General features: G+C 41.4%; 1 protein-coding gene across 3 annotated transcripts in view; it reads right to left on the bottom strand.

Moving 5' to 3' along the window:
• The window catches only part of LOC140907820 (sodium channel protein type 5 subunit alpha-like), a 267714-nt gene extending 262522 nt beyond the window's left edge, over positions 1-5192 (bottom strand). For all 3 annotated transcript variants that reach the window (XM_073334664.1, XM_073334662.1, XM_073334665.1), the window contains exon 1: positions 4926-5192. In XM_073334664.1, coding sequence (XP_073190765.1) covers positions 4926-5192 — 267 coding nt within the window. The remainder of the gene's footprint in view (positions 1-4925) is intronic.
• Positions 5193-18989: the final 13797 nt, after the last annotated feature.

Here is an 18989-nt window from a genome sequence, read left to right on the forward strand (position 1 = left end):
ATCCATTGCTTCCTCACCTTTCCTCTGAGTTTCTTTCCTATCACCCTCTCTTCCCATGCTATTTTCACCAGGTCTTCATTCATCCTCCGCATGTGTCCAAATCCATAGAGTTGCATTTCTTGGATTTTGTCAGCCACATCACAACTTTGATTTCCATCCTAATACTTGCATTTCGAATTCTGTCTTTGTGAAACTCCTCTAATGGGCAAAGACATCTCATCTCAAACACCTCTAAGCATCAAAGTTACTATCTCTTTTGTCACCCATGCTTCTGCACTATACAGCATTGTGGGGTGCACCACTGTTCTGTACAGTTGGGATTTTAGTCTCAGTGGCATATGCTTGTCATTCACAACCCCTGTGATGTTATTCTATGCTCTTCCAGCACTCCCCAATCTCAATTGTATCACATTCAAACTCTTCCAGTGCTCTCCAATCTGAACTATATCTGACCAAACTTGCCATCTTCCCATGCACAGAAGTACTTGAACTGGTCAAGCTGGTTTAGTCTGACTCCATTAATCTCTATATCTAGTTTCCCTGTGGCATCTCCACTGCCCACATGACCTCAATCTTAGTCATGCTCATTTTCATCAGATGCCATTTTAGCTAGTCATACCACTGGTTTAATATTTTCATAGATTCATAGATATTTAGGTCAGAAGGGACCATTATGATCATCTAGTCTGACCTCCTGCACAATGCAGGCCACAGAATTTCACCCACCACTCCTAAAAAAGACCTCACACCTATATCTGTGCTATTGAAGTCCTCAAATTGTAGTTTGAAGTCCTCAAGGAGCAGAGAATCCTCCAGCAAGTGACCCGTGCCCCATGCTACAGAGGAAGGCGAAAAACCTCCAGGGCCTTCCAATCTGCCCTGGAGGAAAATTCCTTCCCGACCCCAAATATGGCGATCAGCTAAACCCTGAGCATATGGGCAAGATTCATCAGCCAGATACTACAGAAAATTCTTTCCCGGGTAACTTGGATCTTACCCCATCTAAAAACCCATCACAGGCCATTGGGCCTATTTACCATGAATATTTAATTACCAAAACCATGTTATCCCATCATACCATCTCCTCCATAAACTTATCGAGTTTAATCTTAAAGCAAGATAGATCTTTTGCCCCCACTACTTCCCTCGGAAGGCTATTCCAAAACTTCACTCCTCTGATGGTTAGAAACCTTCGTCTAATTTCTAATCTAAATTTCCTAGTGGCCAGTTTATATCCATTTGTTCTTGTGTCCACATTGGTATTGAGTTTAAATAATTCCTCTCCCTCTCTGGTATTTATCCCTCTGATATATTTATAGAGAGCAATCATATCTCCCCTCAACCTTCTTTTAGTTAGGCTAAACAAGCCAAGCTCCCTGAGTCTCCTTTCATAAGACAAGTTTTCCATTCCTCGGATCATCCTAGTAGCCCTTCTCTGTACCTGTTCCAGTTTGAATTCATCCTTCTTAAACATGGGAGACCAGAACTGCACACAGTATTCCAGGTGAGGTCTCACCAGTGCCTTATATAACGGTACTAAAACCTCCTTATCCCTACTGGAAATACCTCTCCTGATGCATCCCAAGACGACATTAGCTTTTTTCACAGCCATATCACATTGGCAGCTCATAGTCAACCTATGATCAACCAATACTCCAAGGTCCTTTTCCTCCTCCGTTACTTCTAGTTGATGCGTCCCTAGCTTATAACTAAAATTCTTGTTATTAATCCCTAAATGCATGACCTTACACTTCTCACTATTAAATTTCATCCTATTCCTATTACTCCAGTTTACAAGGTCATCCAGATCCTCCTGTAGGGTATCCCTGTCCTTCTCTAAATTAGCAATACCTCCCAGCTTTGTATCATCTGCAAACTTTATTAGCACACTCCCACTTTTTGTGCCCAGGTCAGTAATAAAAAGATTAAATAAGATTGGTCCCAAAACTGATCCTTGAGGAACTCCACTGGTAACCTCCCTCCAACTTGACAGTTCACCTTTCAGTAGGACCCGTTGTAGTCTCCCCTTTAACCAATTCCCTATCCACCTTTCAATTTTCCTATTGATGCCCATCTTATCCAATTTAACTAATAATTCCCCATGTGGCACAGTATCAAACGCCTTACTAAAATCTAAATAAATTAGATCCACTGCGTTTCCTTTATCTAAAAAATCTGTTACTCTCTCAAAGAAGGAAATCAGGTTGGTTTGGCACGATCTACCTTTTGTAAAACCATGTTGTATTTTGTCCCATTTACCATTGACTTCAATGTCCTTAACTACCTTCTCCTTCAAAATTTTTTCCAAGACCTTGCATACTACAGATGTCAAACTAACAGGCCTATAATTACTTGGATCACTTTTTTTCCCTTTCTTAAAAATAGGAACTATGTTAGCAATTCTCCAATCATACGGTACAACCCCTGAATTTACAGATTCATTAAAAATTCTTGCTAATGGGCTTGCAATTTCTTGTGCCAATTCTTTTAATATTCTTGGATGAAGATTATCTGGGCCCCCCGATTTAGCCCCATTAAGCTGTTTGAGTTTCGCTTCTACCTCAGATATGGTGATGTCTACCTCCATATCCTCATTCCCATTTATCATGCTACCATTATCCCTAAGATCCTCTTTAGTCTTATTAAAGACTGAGGCAAAGTATTTGTTTAGATATTGGGCCATGCCTAGATTATCCTTGACCTCCACTCCATCCTCAGTTTTTAGCGGTCCCACTTCTTCTTTCTTTGTTTTTTTCCTATTTATATGACTATAGAACCTTTTACTATTGGTTTTAATTCCCTTTGCAAGGTCCAACTCTACTTGACTTTTAGCCTGTCTCACTTTATCCCTACATATTCTGACCTCAATAAGGTAGCTTTCCTTACTGATCCCTCCCTTCTTCCACTCCCTATATGCTTTCTGCTTTTTCTTAATTACCTCTCTAAGATGCTTGCTCATCCAGCTTGGTCTACAACTCCTGCCTATGAATTTTTTCCCCTTTCTTGGGATGCAGGCTTCCGATAGCTTCTGCAGCTTTAATTTAAAATAATCCCAGGCCTCCTCTACCTTTAAACCCATAAATTCTTCAGTCCAATCCACTTCCCTAACTAATTTCCTTAATTTTTGAAAGTCAGCCCTTTTGAAATCAAAAACCCTAGTTGCAGATTTATTTTTGTTAATCCTTCCATTCAGTTTGAACTGAATTAGCTCATGATCACTTGAGCCAAGATTATCCCCTACAACCATTTCCTCTATGAGATCCTCATTACTCGCCAAGACCAGATCTAAAATGGCATCCCCTCTAGTCGGTTCAGCAACTACTTGTTGAAGGAATCCATCAGCTATCGCATCTAGGAAAATCTGAGCCCTATTATTATTACTAGCACTCATCCTCCAGTCTATATCTGGGAAGTTAAAGTCTCCCATGATCACACAGTTTCCATTAGTATTTACTTTATTAAAAACATTTCTTCTAGATCTTCCATTTGAGGATGCACTAATTGGTATGTCATCTGCATACAGGAGCCTGTTCATGCATAATACCCTCCACTAATTCCTTGTTTCATTCCTGGCCAAATTCTCACATAGAATGAGCACCCCACTGCCAGCACTGTCTGACCCCATAGCCAATGAGGATGGGACTAAAAGGTTCACCCCAAGGTCACCCCAAGCAAAAGGGATCCTCAGATGGCAGAAAATTAGTGCGGAACCTCTTACGCTGCTCTTCCTTCATGCTGCCAGCAGAGCAGGGGACTGAAAACAGCTAGGCAGCCAATAAATGCCCTAACTGCGCACAGAGAGACTGACCTGCATGTGGAGGCAGCAAGATCAGGGCAGTTCAAATGTGAGCTTTAAGCAATTTTGGAACTTACCCATCAAGAATCTGGCTTTCAAGACTAAAATACTACAGCAATGTCCTGTTGCTTCTGCCTGGGCACGCTGTATTTAAATAGCCACAGATTATTATAGACTGATTCCAGGCATCTCAAGTAAATAATCTACTTCTGTGTCTATTTAACTTTTGTTACTTTTTCTATTTAAGTTTTTACAACGTAGGAACAAAAATGCCAGTGATTACATCAAGGAAACATATAGTAATTTCATGTACAGATTTAAACATACAGTCTAGAGGAATACATCAAAAAATTGAAAGTTCTCAGAATGCTCGTTTGTGGGTGTTATTTTCTCATCCATGTTATAACATGTTTGAAGTACAGGAAAGCAAGTTACGCAGTCATGCAGTCAACAGCCTTTTGAGGGAGCTGCTTGTACTGTAGTGGCTCTGGTCCAGCCCACACGATTCTCACCAGGTGATATTCACTCCAGAATGAAATCCACCCTGGTGCAGAGGGCCAGCACACTGCACCAGTTAAATCCCACCATAAGTCCTATTTTGACACTTTAAATGAGGCTGAAATGGTGCCTGGGCTTTTGCTGTCCCTCTGCAGAAAAATGAATTTCACTTTTCAAGAATGGTTTGCATATATACCTCTTACGCTATGTAGGTGATAGTCCCTCCTGTGCAGAAGGCCAGCAAAAGGCCCAAGGAACCACATAAACCCTTAACAAGAAGGGCTTAAGTTAGGCTTAATAATGCACAGGACCTTGGTCCTTGCATGAAATTCATGCAAAGAGAGGAAAGTACAGTAGATGGAACCCACAATTTCATTTAACTCATTTAATGTTCTCTTCTCACATAACACTGTATATTCATATGCAATGTTACTTGAGCTAAGCTTTTATTCCACTATGCCCCTCTGTTTAGTGCTCCGGAGGAAGTTCTGCCCTCATTAGCTCTCCAATCCTTAAACCAGAAGAAACCATTTTTACTGAGCAAGGAAAGACAAAACCAGAGTCCCCGCATAAAATATCTCCCATCTTAGAAAGCAAATGTAAAACAACACATGCTTCTGAAGGCTCTAACCTTGTGGTCACTGTAGTAAGGGTCAAGATCCTCCAGTGGTTCCCCAATGAGCTCTGGAGGAAGAGTCCCATAGATATCAGGCAACTTTTTGCAAGCTTGTAAGTCAAACTGTGGCTGAGGCTTTTCTTCATCATCTGGCTGATCTCTGTATTCCTGCTTGGCATTCCTTGCAAGTTTCTCTGCAATTCGCTTCTCAATAGCAGCCAAGGATTCAGGTGTGAACCGGTGGAAGCTATTAGAACCTGGTGGTAACAAGAAGTCGGCCATCTTTTCATCCTGCTTCTTCTGTACTGGTCGTTACTCCAAGTAGGGGAAACAGCTAAAACAAAAGGGATCAAGGTAAGTGACTAGAGAATTGGCAAGCCAGCAAACAGAACAATGCATGAGTTAGCAACAATCAGGTAACCTTTTGCCCAATTGTATGTGTCCAATAAAACACTAGGGAAAATAAAACTAATTGAAAAAATAATTCAAATGAGGAGTTGTCTGAGTGATCAAATCTGAATAGCTTTTATAGATTGAGGGTAGACTTTTGAAAAGCACCTAAATCCCACTTTCAAAAGTGCTTTATGTACTTAGCACTTAAGTCTCATTGAAAGTCATTGGGATTTAAAGAATCTTGAGTCACTTAAGGACATTTGAAAATCTCCACCGTAAGTGTCTGTAATATTTTCTTACATCACTTATTTTCTTGCAGGTTCAGGAAGAGGCATCTTCCACATTCATATCAGTGCCCTGAACAGCTACAAGTTTTCTCCTGCTTTACATCCCACTACCCTAGAAAAAAGAAAAGGAGTACTTGTGGCACCTTAGAGACTAACCAATTTATTTGAGCATGAGCTTTCGTGAGCTACAGATGAAGTGAGCTGTAGCTCACGAAAGCTCATGCTCAAATAAATTGGTTAGTCTCTAAGGTGCCACAAGTACTCCTTTTCTTTTTGCGAATACAGACTAACACGGCTGTTACTCTGAAACCTACCCTAGAAAAGTGGAGGAACAAATGTTCAGTTAGGCATAAAGTTAGTCACCTAAATGCATATTTGGACACCTTAATAAAAGTGGTCTGATTTTCACACATGCTGAGCAATCAACACTTCCAATTCAGCACCTCTCAAAATCAGCCCACTACTATTTAGTTATCTAAATACAGATTGATTTAAAAGTCTAACTTTTGGCACCCAAGATTATATATCTTGGCCTGAGTATGCTTCCTCATCAAAATTCCCAACTCCTGCCAGAATGGAAAATAGGTGACTGGAACTGGTAATTCTTGCATCTATATTAACTTACAGGAATAAAATGCAAATGCAAAACCATACCAGAGGAATAATGGACTTACAGATCTTCCCTAAAGGACACACTGATAGCTGTTAAAATTAATGTAAAAATACATTATTACTAAAAAATCTGGGGTGAATTCATCCCTATGTCAAGAGCCTGCACAATATCTATGCACTGTTTAAGTCCCATTGAAGCCTTATTTTGAAGTCTTTTGTGGGACTTAAACAGCACAGAGGCCTTGAGCTGGTCCCCTACACGAGGGTGGGCTGAGAAATGTTTTGCCAGCAAGAGTAATCTTCATTCTCTAATATGTATCAATAAAACACATATTACATGAGAAATGAAGAGGCTTTTTAACCCACAGCAGCAAGACCATACTTACTAAATTAAAATCTAACTCAGTGACAAACAAAATCAACTCAGGTTTTGAGGTGTGGTACACTATTGCTTTGGCCTGCTTATGCTGGACACCTGTTTTGTTTAGCTACCTATTATTTTTCTCTGCTTTCAAATATTATTTGTTTACTTATACCGGATACGTCCTGATAGTCTGCTTCTATTAAGTTCTGTGATGACAGCATTTTTTGTTAGCAAACAAACCCTTAACTGGATCCTGTATGACAAAGAGCATATTTATTGACTCAATTTATTTGAGGAAAGTAGTCTTTGAAATAGCTATTGTTTTTCCTGTTCTGACTTTTTCAAGATGAATTCATTAGATTGTCATTGATCATGACATATCATAGGGGAATGACTTGCATTATCCTGTATATCATACTTCACATTGCTGCCGATCTGAACAGCTAGGGTTCAGATGAATTAGTATACTGACTTGAGTTCAGATAATCTGTACACTCTTCTTCAGTTATATCTTCCCTTAAATTCCCCAACTTGCTCCCCTCCTTATATCGCCATTGTCATGAAAAAACAGGAAGTTACAAAAGCCTTTCAGCAAACCAGAAATGAGTTTTCTTACACTCTCATTGTTCTCTGACTCAACACCACAACTGCAAACAAATGGCATTTTCAGTCCCATAAATAACACCAGAGACATGGGCCAGCTAATCCTCTTGTTGTCCTTATACTGTGAAACATGTCTTATGTGACCACTGAAGGGAATGACAAAAAATGGTTGGTTAACAGTGGTGGTCTCTTAATACAGGTGGAGCACTATAGCCAGTACATTTGGGAACTATTTCGGGGTGGTTTCTTAGGTCAGGAGTTTGCTGGAACAGGGTGATTCTGTAAACATGTTTTTGTGTACCAGTATCCAAATCGATCTCAAGCATCTATGCACAACAGAGAGAAGAGCAATCGTTCCCTGAACTAACTATGTCAGGAGTAGGCATCTCGGAGCCCATCAGGTGCGGGAACTGCAGTGCTGTTACTGAGACAAAACATAATCAAACAAACCAACCAACCAAGAGATACAATATAGAATGTTCTTTTCTTTGGCTTGGTTTATCACCAGAGTAGATTAAAAGATTCTGAGAAGCAATGCAGAGAACCATGAAACGTGACACAATACAGTCAGGCAGCAAATTCTGACCATCCATTTCCTGCCTAGCATTTTCATTGGGGAAACCTCCAAATGCCAGCTGCAATCGCAATTAAACATCTGAAAATCATGGGCTTGTGGAGCCAGGAACTAAGAGGGGCAAATTTAGCATTTAGTCTAAGTGGGCCGGATTCTCTTGACTTGCACATGCACAGATGTGCAAAAGTAACTGTAGAATGCCACCAAATCAGCATTCCCCACTCATGTGCACAGGTAATAGCTTTTACACTCAGGTTGCACAGACGAAAATTACTACACAAGAAGCTTAATTCTTCTTTGATGAAGATAGGAGCAACTATGTTGAAGTTATACTAGCACAAGATTGGTGTGAGGGGAGAATCAAGCTCCTGGCACAATGCATTGGAGAATCAGGCCCAGTGGCCCGATTCTAACATGAAACCAAACTTGTGCTCAGAGGAGAAGGGAAATGATTATATACTACCCCTGTGATCCCCAGAGCTGTAAAGGAGCTCCTTTGCTCAGCCCATGCACACTTTCAAGACATGCAGTGATGAGGCAAGGCTTCCTGCTGACCCTGCATCAGCTTTTATACACCTTGACTGCATTTTGCAGACAGAGCTGAGCTAGCTGCCTATGTATGTGTAGCGCAGCCTTCCTTAGCTGTACACTTTACAAATGTAGCATGAGTTGGTGGATCATTTACTGTGTAAGCGTATCGTGCAACTTTCAATGGGTCATAAGGTGGTCATGTAACGCCAACGGACCCTGGTCATCAGCAGGTGGGATTGAACCTGGGACCTCTGGAGCTTAGAGCATGAGCCTCTACTGCATGAGCTAAAAGCCAACTGGCTGTTAGCTAAGGCTGCAGAGCAAACTCATTAATATCTCTCTCTCTCTCTCTCTAAGTGATCTCAGTGCCACTAGATGGGACAGAACACCACACCCAGGATGTGTGTGGGTTACATACTTCCCCTAGCTGAGGAAGCATGTCTCAAGCTTCAGATCCTGGACAAGCCCTCACTTGTAATGCCAACAGATCCCAGTGGTTGGCTGGCGGGACTGAACTTGGGGCTTCTGGATCTTAGTGTATGAGCCTCTACTGTATGAGCTAAAAGCCAACTGGCTATTAGCTAAAGCTGTAGAGCAAACTCATTAATCTCTCTCTCTAAGTGGTCTCAGTGCCACTAGGAGGGACAGAACACCACATGCAGGAGGTGTGTGGGTTACTGTCACATCAAAATTAATTTTCACCAGAAAACTCTAAGACACTTCTCCCTAATGAGGGCTATTTTCATACCTTACTGACATCTGCAACTCCTAGTGAGTAAGGGAATGGGAAAGGGCATTCTACATTCTCTTTATGCTCAAAAATGGCTGAACCATTTTTGCTCAAACTTTCTTTAAAAAAAAAAACAAAAACAACAAACCTGCAAACATAGATCAAGCCTTAAATATTTCAATCCAAAAGATTGAAGTTTCAGAAAGTTCTAAGTGACCAAAATTAATGTGTTAGAATGGAAATGGTTATGCAATCTTAATTATAGCAGTTACTGCTACTCCTTCTATAATCTCTTATCAAGATTTCTATTTACCATCATTTTCGTGATGGAAAAAGCTTTAAAATGTTTTTCATTCTTACACTACACTTATCAAACCTGCTACGTTTCAAAGTATATATTTAACATAGTTATTCTTCAAACTCAGACATATTAAGGAAATGGCCCAAATGATTTAACGGGTCTTTATCATGTCTAATTTCTTCCAATCTATGAATTACAAACATTTCTACAAATAGCCTGGGTCAGAACAGATGTTTCTAAATATAGTGTGAAAGCACACAACTTAAAAAGGAAAATCATCAATGACTGAATCAAAGAACTGAAATGCAGGTTTTTTTAATGCGATAATGGCTGTTGTGACTCACATTTTTCACAACAGAGTCTGTATATTTCCACTCCTCTCAAGCACTTTTTTGAAGCGTGAAGCTTCAAAGACCTGTCCAACACACTGTGTTTCTGTAGAATCATTATGCATGGAATGAACATTTCTCTCCTTAATCCTACTTAAACCCTGGCAACACCAGCCTGTGCTGATAAAAATGGATTGGTTATGTAAACAGGGTTGATCAGATATCAAAGTACCAACATAACTGGTTCCTATGTCATAGTAGTGAATGGAAACAATCAATAAAATGTTGTCAACATTAAAAATGATTGTATTTGATAAAATCAGTACTCCCCCAGTAACTGTAATCCTTCTACTTTTCTCCACCCTGAAGAAGTCTTTCAGTTTTTATTCTTAAAGGTAAAGTCACCCCTGTTCACAAGATCCATGCAGCATTTAAGACACACTCAAGTTCTCAAAATAGGGCTTATGTGGTGCATAGGCTAGTGCTGGCTCTCTAGTGCTGGGATAAATGGGTCTACAAATTTACCCTAATTGTGAGCTCAACTTGAGAAGTGAGTGAAATTTCATGGAATGTCATGCAATCCAGAACAAACATTGATGGGGAAAGGTGCAAAAGCAAGACAGAAATACTGAATTAGTACAAACAAAAAGACCTACTGATACAATTCAAGGACTGTGTTAAGATTATGACTGGTAAGCAAGAAGAGTAGAGGACCAGAAAATCAAATCAATCAAGTGGCGGACAAAATATGAAGGGATGGAGTCTTCCTCCCATCACTCCCTTTTGGGAGCCTTAAAGAGAGCCTTAAAGACTTGTGATCAAAATTGGCAACTGGAAAGACCTTCACCATCATGGCTGCCACCCCCACCATCTCCTGGGATGCCAGAGCTTCTCTGTCCTAATCCCGAGAGATATCTTGACCATGCCAGAGAGAGGGACCCAGATCACACCACCACTTCCACTGGCACCAGCTAAATTCCAAATACCACCTGGGATGTGAGACTTAGTCTATTCTTCCCTTTCTCCCCTCCATGTGTCCTTTTCTTTCCCCACCTTATTTCTTCTCTTTGCTATCCCTGTCCTTTTTCCTTCTGTCTAATAAGAGTCTGTCTTAGCTAGCCAAGACTGGATATTTTGCAACAGTGCTGTAAGCCTGTGACCAGAAAGATGCAGTTAAAAGCAATACCATAAGCAGCCCAGTGCTGGTACAAGTTTGCCAATTTTTGGGAGACTGTGCGGTGCCTGTGTTTCTCCAGCGGTAAGGCTGCAAGTGAAACTCAGTGCCCGAGACAGAAGCTGCATTTCTATTTTTACTGTTCTTTTCTCTCCCACCTTTGTGTGTGCATTTGTTTTGTCTTCTAAGAAACAAGATCAGACTTTAACAGCAGCAACACATCTCTATTAATTCTTCACTTTTTTCCCATCTTTATCATCTTTAATACCATCTAAAAGACAGTCAAACAAGAGGGGTGTTTTCCTTCTAAAAACTCTCCCTAGCTAAAGCGAAAGAGAACAAGGGATGTTGTTAAAACAAAAGCCTTATTTAATGCCTTACTTTTCAAATACTCTGTTTTCCTTCTTTCCTGTATCTTTAATAAAAGGTTAAAAGGATTTTTAATGGTGCATTTGCCATGGTACTAATCATGGAAGCATAGAAGATTAGGGTTGGAAGAGACCTCAGGAGGTCATCTAGTCCAACCCCCAGCTCAAAGCAGGACCAACACCTACTAAATCATCCCAGACAGTGCTTTGTCAAGCTGGGCCTTAAAAACCGCTAAGGAAAGGGATTCCACCACCTCCCTAGGTAACCCATTCCAGTGCTTCACCACCCTCCTAGTGAAATAGTGTTTCCTAATATCCAACCTAGATGCCCCACACTGCAACTTGAGACCATTGCTCCTTGTTCTGTCAGCAGGCTGATGTCTCTGTATAAACAAACCCTGAACCTTGTTTAACACGATTTAATGTTGGACAGGGACTGAGTTATGTTCACACCTTTGACCTTTTGGGCCCCTGTATTCCATCTAAATTAATACAACACTACACATTGGTGACTTTCACCCTAAAGGCCTGATTATAGCTTGGGCAGCACACCTGTGCAGGGGGATAATTGGGAATAAGACCCACAGCCCTTATGTTCCTCCATTTCCTCCCCAGACCTTCAGCCAGAGTGCCCAGGAGTTTGCTCCTGCTACTATCCATGCGGTGATGGCTAGCAGCAAATTACTACCCCTTGGAGCCAGAGAGATACCCCTTCCCTTAGAGATTCCCTTAGAGACTCCTTCCCTTAGATATGCCTCAGGCAGCACAGCAATGGGCTAGTTTTTTATTGTAGCCTGTGACTCTGTGACACAATCTAGCCCTAAACGAGAGGCAGAATAACCTGGTGACACCAGTGCTAATCTGGAGCTAAGGAACCTGGGTTCAGTTCTCTGCTCTGCCCCAGATTCCTTCTGTGTGCTTGGGGAGGTCACTCTCTCTCTGTGCCTCATTTCCCCATCTGTAAAATGGGGATAATAGCTCTTCCCTACCACACAGGTAGGTTGTTAAGATAAATATATTATAGATTCTCAGGAGTGCAGATGCTATGCTAGGCTGAGCCAAGTAAGTATCTATTGTCAGTCGAAAGAAAGCAACAGTGTTCAAAGGCTAATGGCCGGCGTTGGCCAGCCTTGTTCATGTTGAACAGTACCTTAAGTCCTCAATTACTCGCATTGATTTCAATGGGACTCCTCACAGAATAAGGTAGTACTCAACATGAACTAGGGTGACAGAATCTGGCCCTTAACAAGAAATAACATTTCCATTTGAATTATATTAGATGTAAAAGTTAAACAAAAACAAACTGAGCCCAATATTCCAAAGTTGTATTTTTTGTGTAAGAGATATTAGGTCGAAGTGTAGGCATTGTTGTCTGCACTAGCCCCATGACAAAAATCAAAGATGGGTTTCTTTAAATTATTTGATGCTGCCCATAACATTTGCATTCCCCCCCACCCCATTTGATATGATCTCTTTGGCATTTTCCTTTGGCTCCTAGAGTGGACTGCTGTCTCCAGTGGCGCAAAACGTGGGAATACTGGGATAGGGACATGCAGAGTGAATGATGAACATATGCAATTTAGGGTTACTGGCATAGGTACAGAAACTCATATGTGCGTGCACACTCTCTATTCTCCTGTTTATGAAGAATGCAAAATGGTATGGGATGGGGTGATACAAAGGTTCTATTGCCAGGAGTTTGAGAGGGTCCAGTAAGATAATGTTTTCAAAAGCACTTAAATCATTTAGGAGCTTAAGTCCCACGGAATAAACAATGGGACCTAGGCTCTTAAGTGACTTAGGTTCTTTCAAAAAGTTTAATCGCAATCCACAAGATGCATTTTGCAGCTTAGTTCATTCACATTGTTAAAGTGCTTCAAGTTCCTCAGTCTGAAGATGTTATGGGAGATTCTCCATATACTGAATAATTTCTATGTTGCTACCGATGTGTATGTTTAGAGAGTATAACACATGAGAACACGAGAGGTGAACAGAATAAAGCAGTCCTTGAAATTTCACAGAATGCACTCATTATTTCTGTAAAAGCTGAGGACTGTTTTTTGTTGGGGTTTTCCAAAAAGCATAATTTAGTCAAGTCCACAAAAGATGATTTACTTAGTGAGTTTTCCTAACATGGATTATCATCGGCTAGATCACCATCTGGTGTAACTCAGCATAGCTCTGCTCATTTAAATGGAGCTACACCAATTACAATGACAGAGGATGTAGTCTATTATGACTAAAGACAGACAGCAAGGAATGCTTTTAAAATATATAAAAACCTTTAAGATTACCATATATGTCAGAAAGTATGTCACTGGTGTTTTTTTATTTTACATTAGTCCTCATGAAAGATCCCAAAGGCAAAGGAAGCTGAAGGCCTGTGTTTATTTTTAGAATAAATACAACACAAGCAGCAACCTGAAATTCTTAACTCTTCTTTGGTGTGTGTGCTAAGAGAGTTCCCTCTTGTACAAGTATTCAATCCTTACTGAGCCCCTTAGTTGAAAGTGCAAACAGGGATATTGACAATTGCGGTACTTTTTTTTTTTGGACACAAACACTCTGTTTGTTAGGAATGGGACTAATTCCTCCAATTTATTTCACATAGTCCATATAGTTTCACATAGTTAACAGATGGTAATGACTTGCAGTCCCTACTAACCTGGGTCAAATTCAAGCTGGTGACCTACAGATGAAAGGTTTTATATCATGTTACCAATCCCCTGAGCCACACATACCAAACATTGTACTCAGAAGAAAAGAACTCAGAAGTGTGGGTTTCTGAAACTGTCCAACAAAATCTCATTGAAGTGGCTAAGATTTTTATTAGTGCAGGAGGATAGTTTTTAGGAGATGTACAATACTGAAGTAACGGGTGACACTGATACTGTCATGTAAACCCAGGTATGAGATTCAGTTTCTTTGTTACATGCTTTGCCAGGCAACCCTACAGGTTGTTGTGACATCACATAATGCGGTAATGAGATGCTTCTTTCCTAAAATCAGACATGTTTGTACACCTTGTGTATAAGCCAAAAGCAGAACTGGTGTAAATAAAGGAAGGACACAATTTACAGTCATGTCAGGGAAAAAGCAGCAGCCTCCATAGTACATCAAAAATGAAACCTCTGAATAACTGACCCACAAGCCCTTTATCAGCTTCCAGCCAACTCTGCCTCCACTGTATCTGCTTATAAATCCAGTTTAATGAGTTTTGCTGTAGCAGAATCATTGCATTCTGACATTACCATTGACTTATTGATAAGATAAAGTCTTCTGAAAACTAACATGAGCTACAAGGAAATGAATTCAGAGGATTCCATCCTCATATTATAGTAGCATTGGGGAACGACAAACATTATGCCTAGAATTAAATACTGGTGCCAGGTAACAATTCTCTGATGATAAAATACTTCATATTACTTTTAGTGAGCTCAAATATACTGCTTTCTTTTCATGTGCTGCTATTTCAAATTATACAGACATTGGCTTGTATAAATAAGTCAGAGGGGTGAGCTGTAGCTCACGAAAGCTTATGATCAAATAAATTGGTTAGTCTCTAAGGTGCCACAAGTACTCCTTTTCTAGTTACTGTACAGTTACTGATGCACATCTGTATAGGTTTCCAAATAATACAATTCACTGAAGCCCACCAGGGTTTGGTATCTATTCCTACCTACTCCCAGAATATCTCCCCCACCCTGCCTTTCATCTCCATCAACAAATCACTGCACAAAGCTATCCCCCTCATGTAAACCCTCTTTCTTCCCTTACTCCTTTTACCATGGTTCTTCCATATACCTCCTTCCACTCCAACCCCTCTCCCTGCAATGAGTTTTAACCATCAAGCTGAACACATAGCTGACCCATGTGATCTTATTACTGTAGCCCTCTTTCCATTTGTCTTTGATTGTAAGTGCTTGTAAGCCCAGGGGACTCTGTTTACGTATGTGTTTGGAGAGTGCCCAGCATGGTGGAGCCCTGACCCTGAGTGGGACCTCTGAGTGCTACTGTAATATGAATATTAACATGAGACCTGTGTGAACCAAATCAAAGGTCATACATTTAGAACTGCAGTAGCAAAATTAGCTCGGTGGGTAAAGGAAGTGGAAGTTCTTGAAAGACAAACTGCAGAAGGAGAGGATGAGGAAAGGGAGTTTGCCTTTGTTTGCTGGAATGTATTTAAAATGTGCTTCATTATTTGGTGGAATGGAGATTTAACAGTGTTGTTTGGAAAAGCTGGCGGATATCCCACTCTGATGGAGGGAAAGAGATTCTTCTCCCTGGGAGAGTGAGAGATTATTGTTTTCTAAGGAAAATGGATAATCTGCCTGTTTACCATCAAAAATTGCATATGTCCAGAGGCCAAGTTTAGCAATCAGAGAATTAAGAACTTACCTAGGGTCTAGGGGCCAATCCACAGCCCACTTAACCCAACAGGGATCTTTCCTTTGACTTCAATTGGCTTTGGGGCCGGCCCCAGGAGTATGAAAGATGGAAACATTTTATTTCTGTCATACCTCCTGAATACTATTTCACAATTTCATTGCCTCTGCATGGAAAACTCATGTGGAAGCTGATGCTGAATGACAGCTAATTGATTGTCATTACATAATGCTATAATCAAGTTTGTAAATGAGACAGATGAAGATAAAGAAGTAGGGGAGGAGAGATGGTAAACATTTTTATTTTCCCTATTTTCAATTATTTTTAAAAATAAATACTAAGATGTAGAAGCTAAAAGCTACAATCTCCCTTTCTCCCAGCCCAGCTGCTGTACTTTGCAGATCGCCTGGCTGCTTTTACTTTTACTTAAATTGAACTGATGCTAAACCACCACATAGGCTTTGCTGCTTAAAGGTGCTTAAGAGACTCAGGGACCTGAATTGACTTTCAATGAGACTTAGGCTCCTAAGCACTTAAGCCATTTTGAAAATTGAATCCAGGCTCCTAAGTCACTTAGGTACCTTTGAAAACTTTACCCCATACCTTTTCCCTACACTTCTCATCTGTTTACTGTGAATTATTTTGGCTAATAAAGAACATGTTGCACAATTTTTTCTAAAAATCATATTTTACATTCATCAGACTTAGTACAATTATTGTGTACATTACATTAACTAATAAGTCAATATAAAGATGCATTTATGACTAAATAGTGCATGCTTGGTCGTTAGCAATACTGAGCGGGGCCTCATACCTTACAATCCTCTGAAAGTGAGCAACAATGGCAACCCTGTTACGGCTTCTTGATTAATTTAGGTTATGGGACCAAATGGTCAATGAGTAAAAACAGAAACATTTGAGGAGATCATCTCATGCTTCTTGAAACAGAAAGTGTACAGCAATGATCTCGGAACTTGTTCAGATTTCCTCAATGAACAGTCATTTTTAAAAAATACACCAAGTGTATTTTTTAAATTTTTTAAACTGGAGGTCCTGGTGATGTCAAGGAACTATGACGTGATCGGAATAACAGAGACTTGGTGGGATAACTCATATGACTGGAGTACTGTCATGGATGGTTATAAACTGTTCAGGAAGGACAGGCAGGGCAGAAAAGGTGGGGGAGTAGCACTGTATGTAAGGGAGCAGTATGACTGCTCAGAGCTCCAGTACGAAACTGCAGAAAAACCTGAGTGTCTCTGGATTAAGTTTAGAAGTGTGTGCAACAAGAGTGATGTAGTGGTGGGAGTCTGCTATAGACCACCGGACCAGGGGGATGAGGTGGATGAGGCTTTCTTCCGGCAGCTCACGGAAGCTACTAGATCGCATGCCCTGATTCTCATGGGTGACTTTAATTTTCCTGATATCTGCTGGGAGAGCAATACAGCGGTGCATAGACAATCCAGGAAGTTTTTGGAAAGCGTAGGGGACAATTTCCTGGCGCAAGTGCTAGAGGAGCCAACTAGGGGGGGTGCTTTTCTTGACCTGCTGCTCACAAACCGGGTAGAATTAGTGGGGGAAGCAAAAGTGGATGGGAATCTGGGAGGCAGTGACCATGAGTTGGTTGAGTTCAGGATCCTGACGCAGGGAACAAAGGTAAGCAGCAGGATACGGACCCTGGACTTCAGGAAAGCAGACTTCGACTCCCTCAGGGAACGGATGGCCAGGATCCCCTGGGGGACTAACTTGAAGGGGAAAGGAGTCCAGGAGAGCTGGCTGTATTTCAAGGAATCCCTGTTGAGGTTACAGGGACAAACCATCCCGATGAGTCGAAAGAATAGTAAATATGGCAGGCGACCAACTTGGCTTAATGGTGAAATCCTAGCGGATCTTAAACATAAAAAAGAAGCTTACAAGAAGTGGAAGGTTGGACATATGACCAGGGAAGAGTATAAAAATATTGCTCGGGCATGTAGGAATGTTATCAGGAGGGCCAAATCGCACCTGGAGCTGCAGCTAGCCAGAGATGTCAAGAGTAACAAGAAGGGTTTCTTCAGGTATGTTGGCAACAAGAAGAAAGCCAAGGAATGTGTGGGCCCCTTACTGAATGAGGGAGGCAACCTAGTGACAGAGGATGTGGAAAAAGCTAATGTACTCAATGCTTTTTTTGCCTCTGTTTTCACTAACAAGGTCAGCTCCCAGACTGCTGCGCTGGGCATCACAAAATGCGGAAGAGATGGCCAGCCCTCTGTGGAGATAGAGGCGGTTAGGGACTATTTAGAAAAGCTGGACGTGCACAAGTCCATGGGGCCGGACGAGTTGCATCCGAGAGTGCTGAAGGAATTGGCGGCTGTGATTGCAGAGCCACTGGCCATTATCTTTGAAAACTCGTGGCGAACCGGGGAAGTCCCGGATGACTGGAAAAAGGCTAATGTAGTGCCAATCTTTAAAAAAGGGAAGAAGGAAGATCCTGGGAACTACAGGCCAGTCAGCCTCACCTCAGTCCCTGGAAAAATCATGGAGCAGGTCCTCAAAGAATCAATCCTGAAGCACTTGCATGAGAGGAAAGTGATCAGGAACAGCCAGCATGGATTCACCAAGGGAAGGTCATGCCTGACTAATCTAATCGCCTTTTATGATGAGATTACTGGTTCTGTGGATGAAGGGAAAGCAGTGGATGTATTGTTTCTTGACTTTAGCAAAGCTTTTGACACGGTCTCCCATAGTATTCTTGTCAGCAAGTTAAGGAAGTATGGGCTGGATGAATGCACTATAAGGTGGGTAGAAAGCTGGCTAAATTGTCGGGCTCAACGGGTAGTGATCAATGGCTCCATGTCTAGTTGGCAGCCGGTATCAAGTGGAGTGCCCCAAGGGTCGGTCCTGGGGCCGGTTTTATTCAATATCTTCATAAATGATCTGGAGGATGGTGTGGATTGCACTCTCAGCAAATTTGCGGATGATACTAAACTGGGAGGAGTGGTAGATACGCTGGAGGGGAGGGATAGGATACAGCAGGACCTAGACCAATTGGAAGATTGGGCCAAAAGGAATCTGATGAGGTTCAATAAGGATAAGTGCAGGGTCCTGCACTTAGGACGGAAGAACCCAATGCACAGCTACAGACTAGGGACCGAATGGCTAGGCAGCAGTTCTGCAGAAAAGGACCTAGGGGTGACAGTGGACGAGAAGCTGGATATGAGTCAGCAGTGTGCCCTTGTTGCCAAGAAGGCCAATGGCATTTTGGGATGTATAAGTAGGGGCATAGCGAGCAGATCGAGGGACGTGATCGTTCCCCTCTATTCGACATTGGTGAGGCCTCATCTGGAGTACTGTGTCCAGTTTTGGGCCCCACACTTCAAGAAGGATGTGGATAAATTGGAGAGAGTCCAGCGAAGGGCAACAAAAATGATTAGGGGACTGGAAC

The sequence above is a fragment of the Lepidochelys kempii genome, chromosome 2 (assembly GCF_965140265.1).
Source record: "Lepidochelys kempii isolate rLepKem1 chromosome 2, rLepKem1.hap2, whole genome shotgun sequence".
In the NCBI taxonomy this organism is placed as follows: Eukaryota; Metazoa; Chordata; order Testudines; family Cheloniidae; genus Lepidochelys; species Lepidochelys kempii.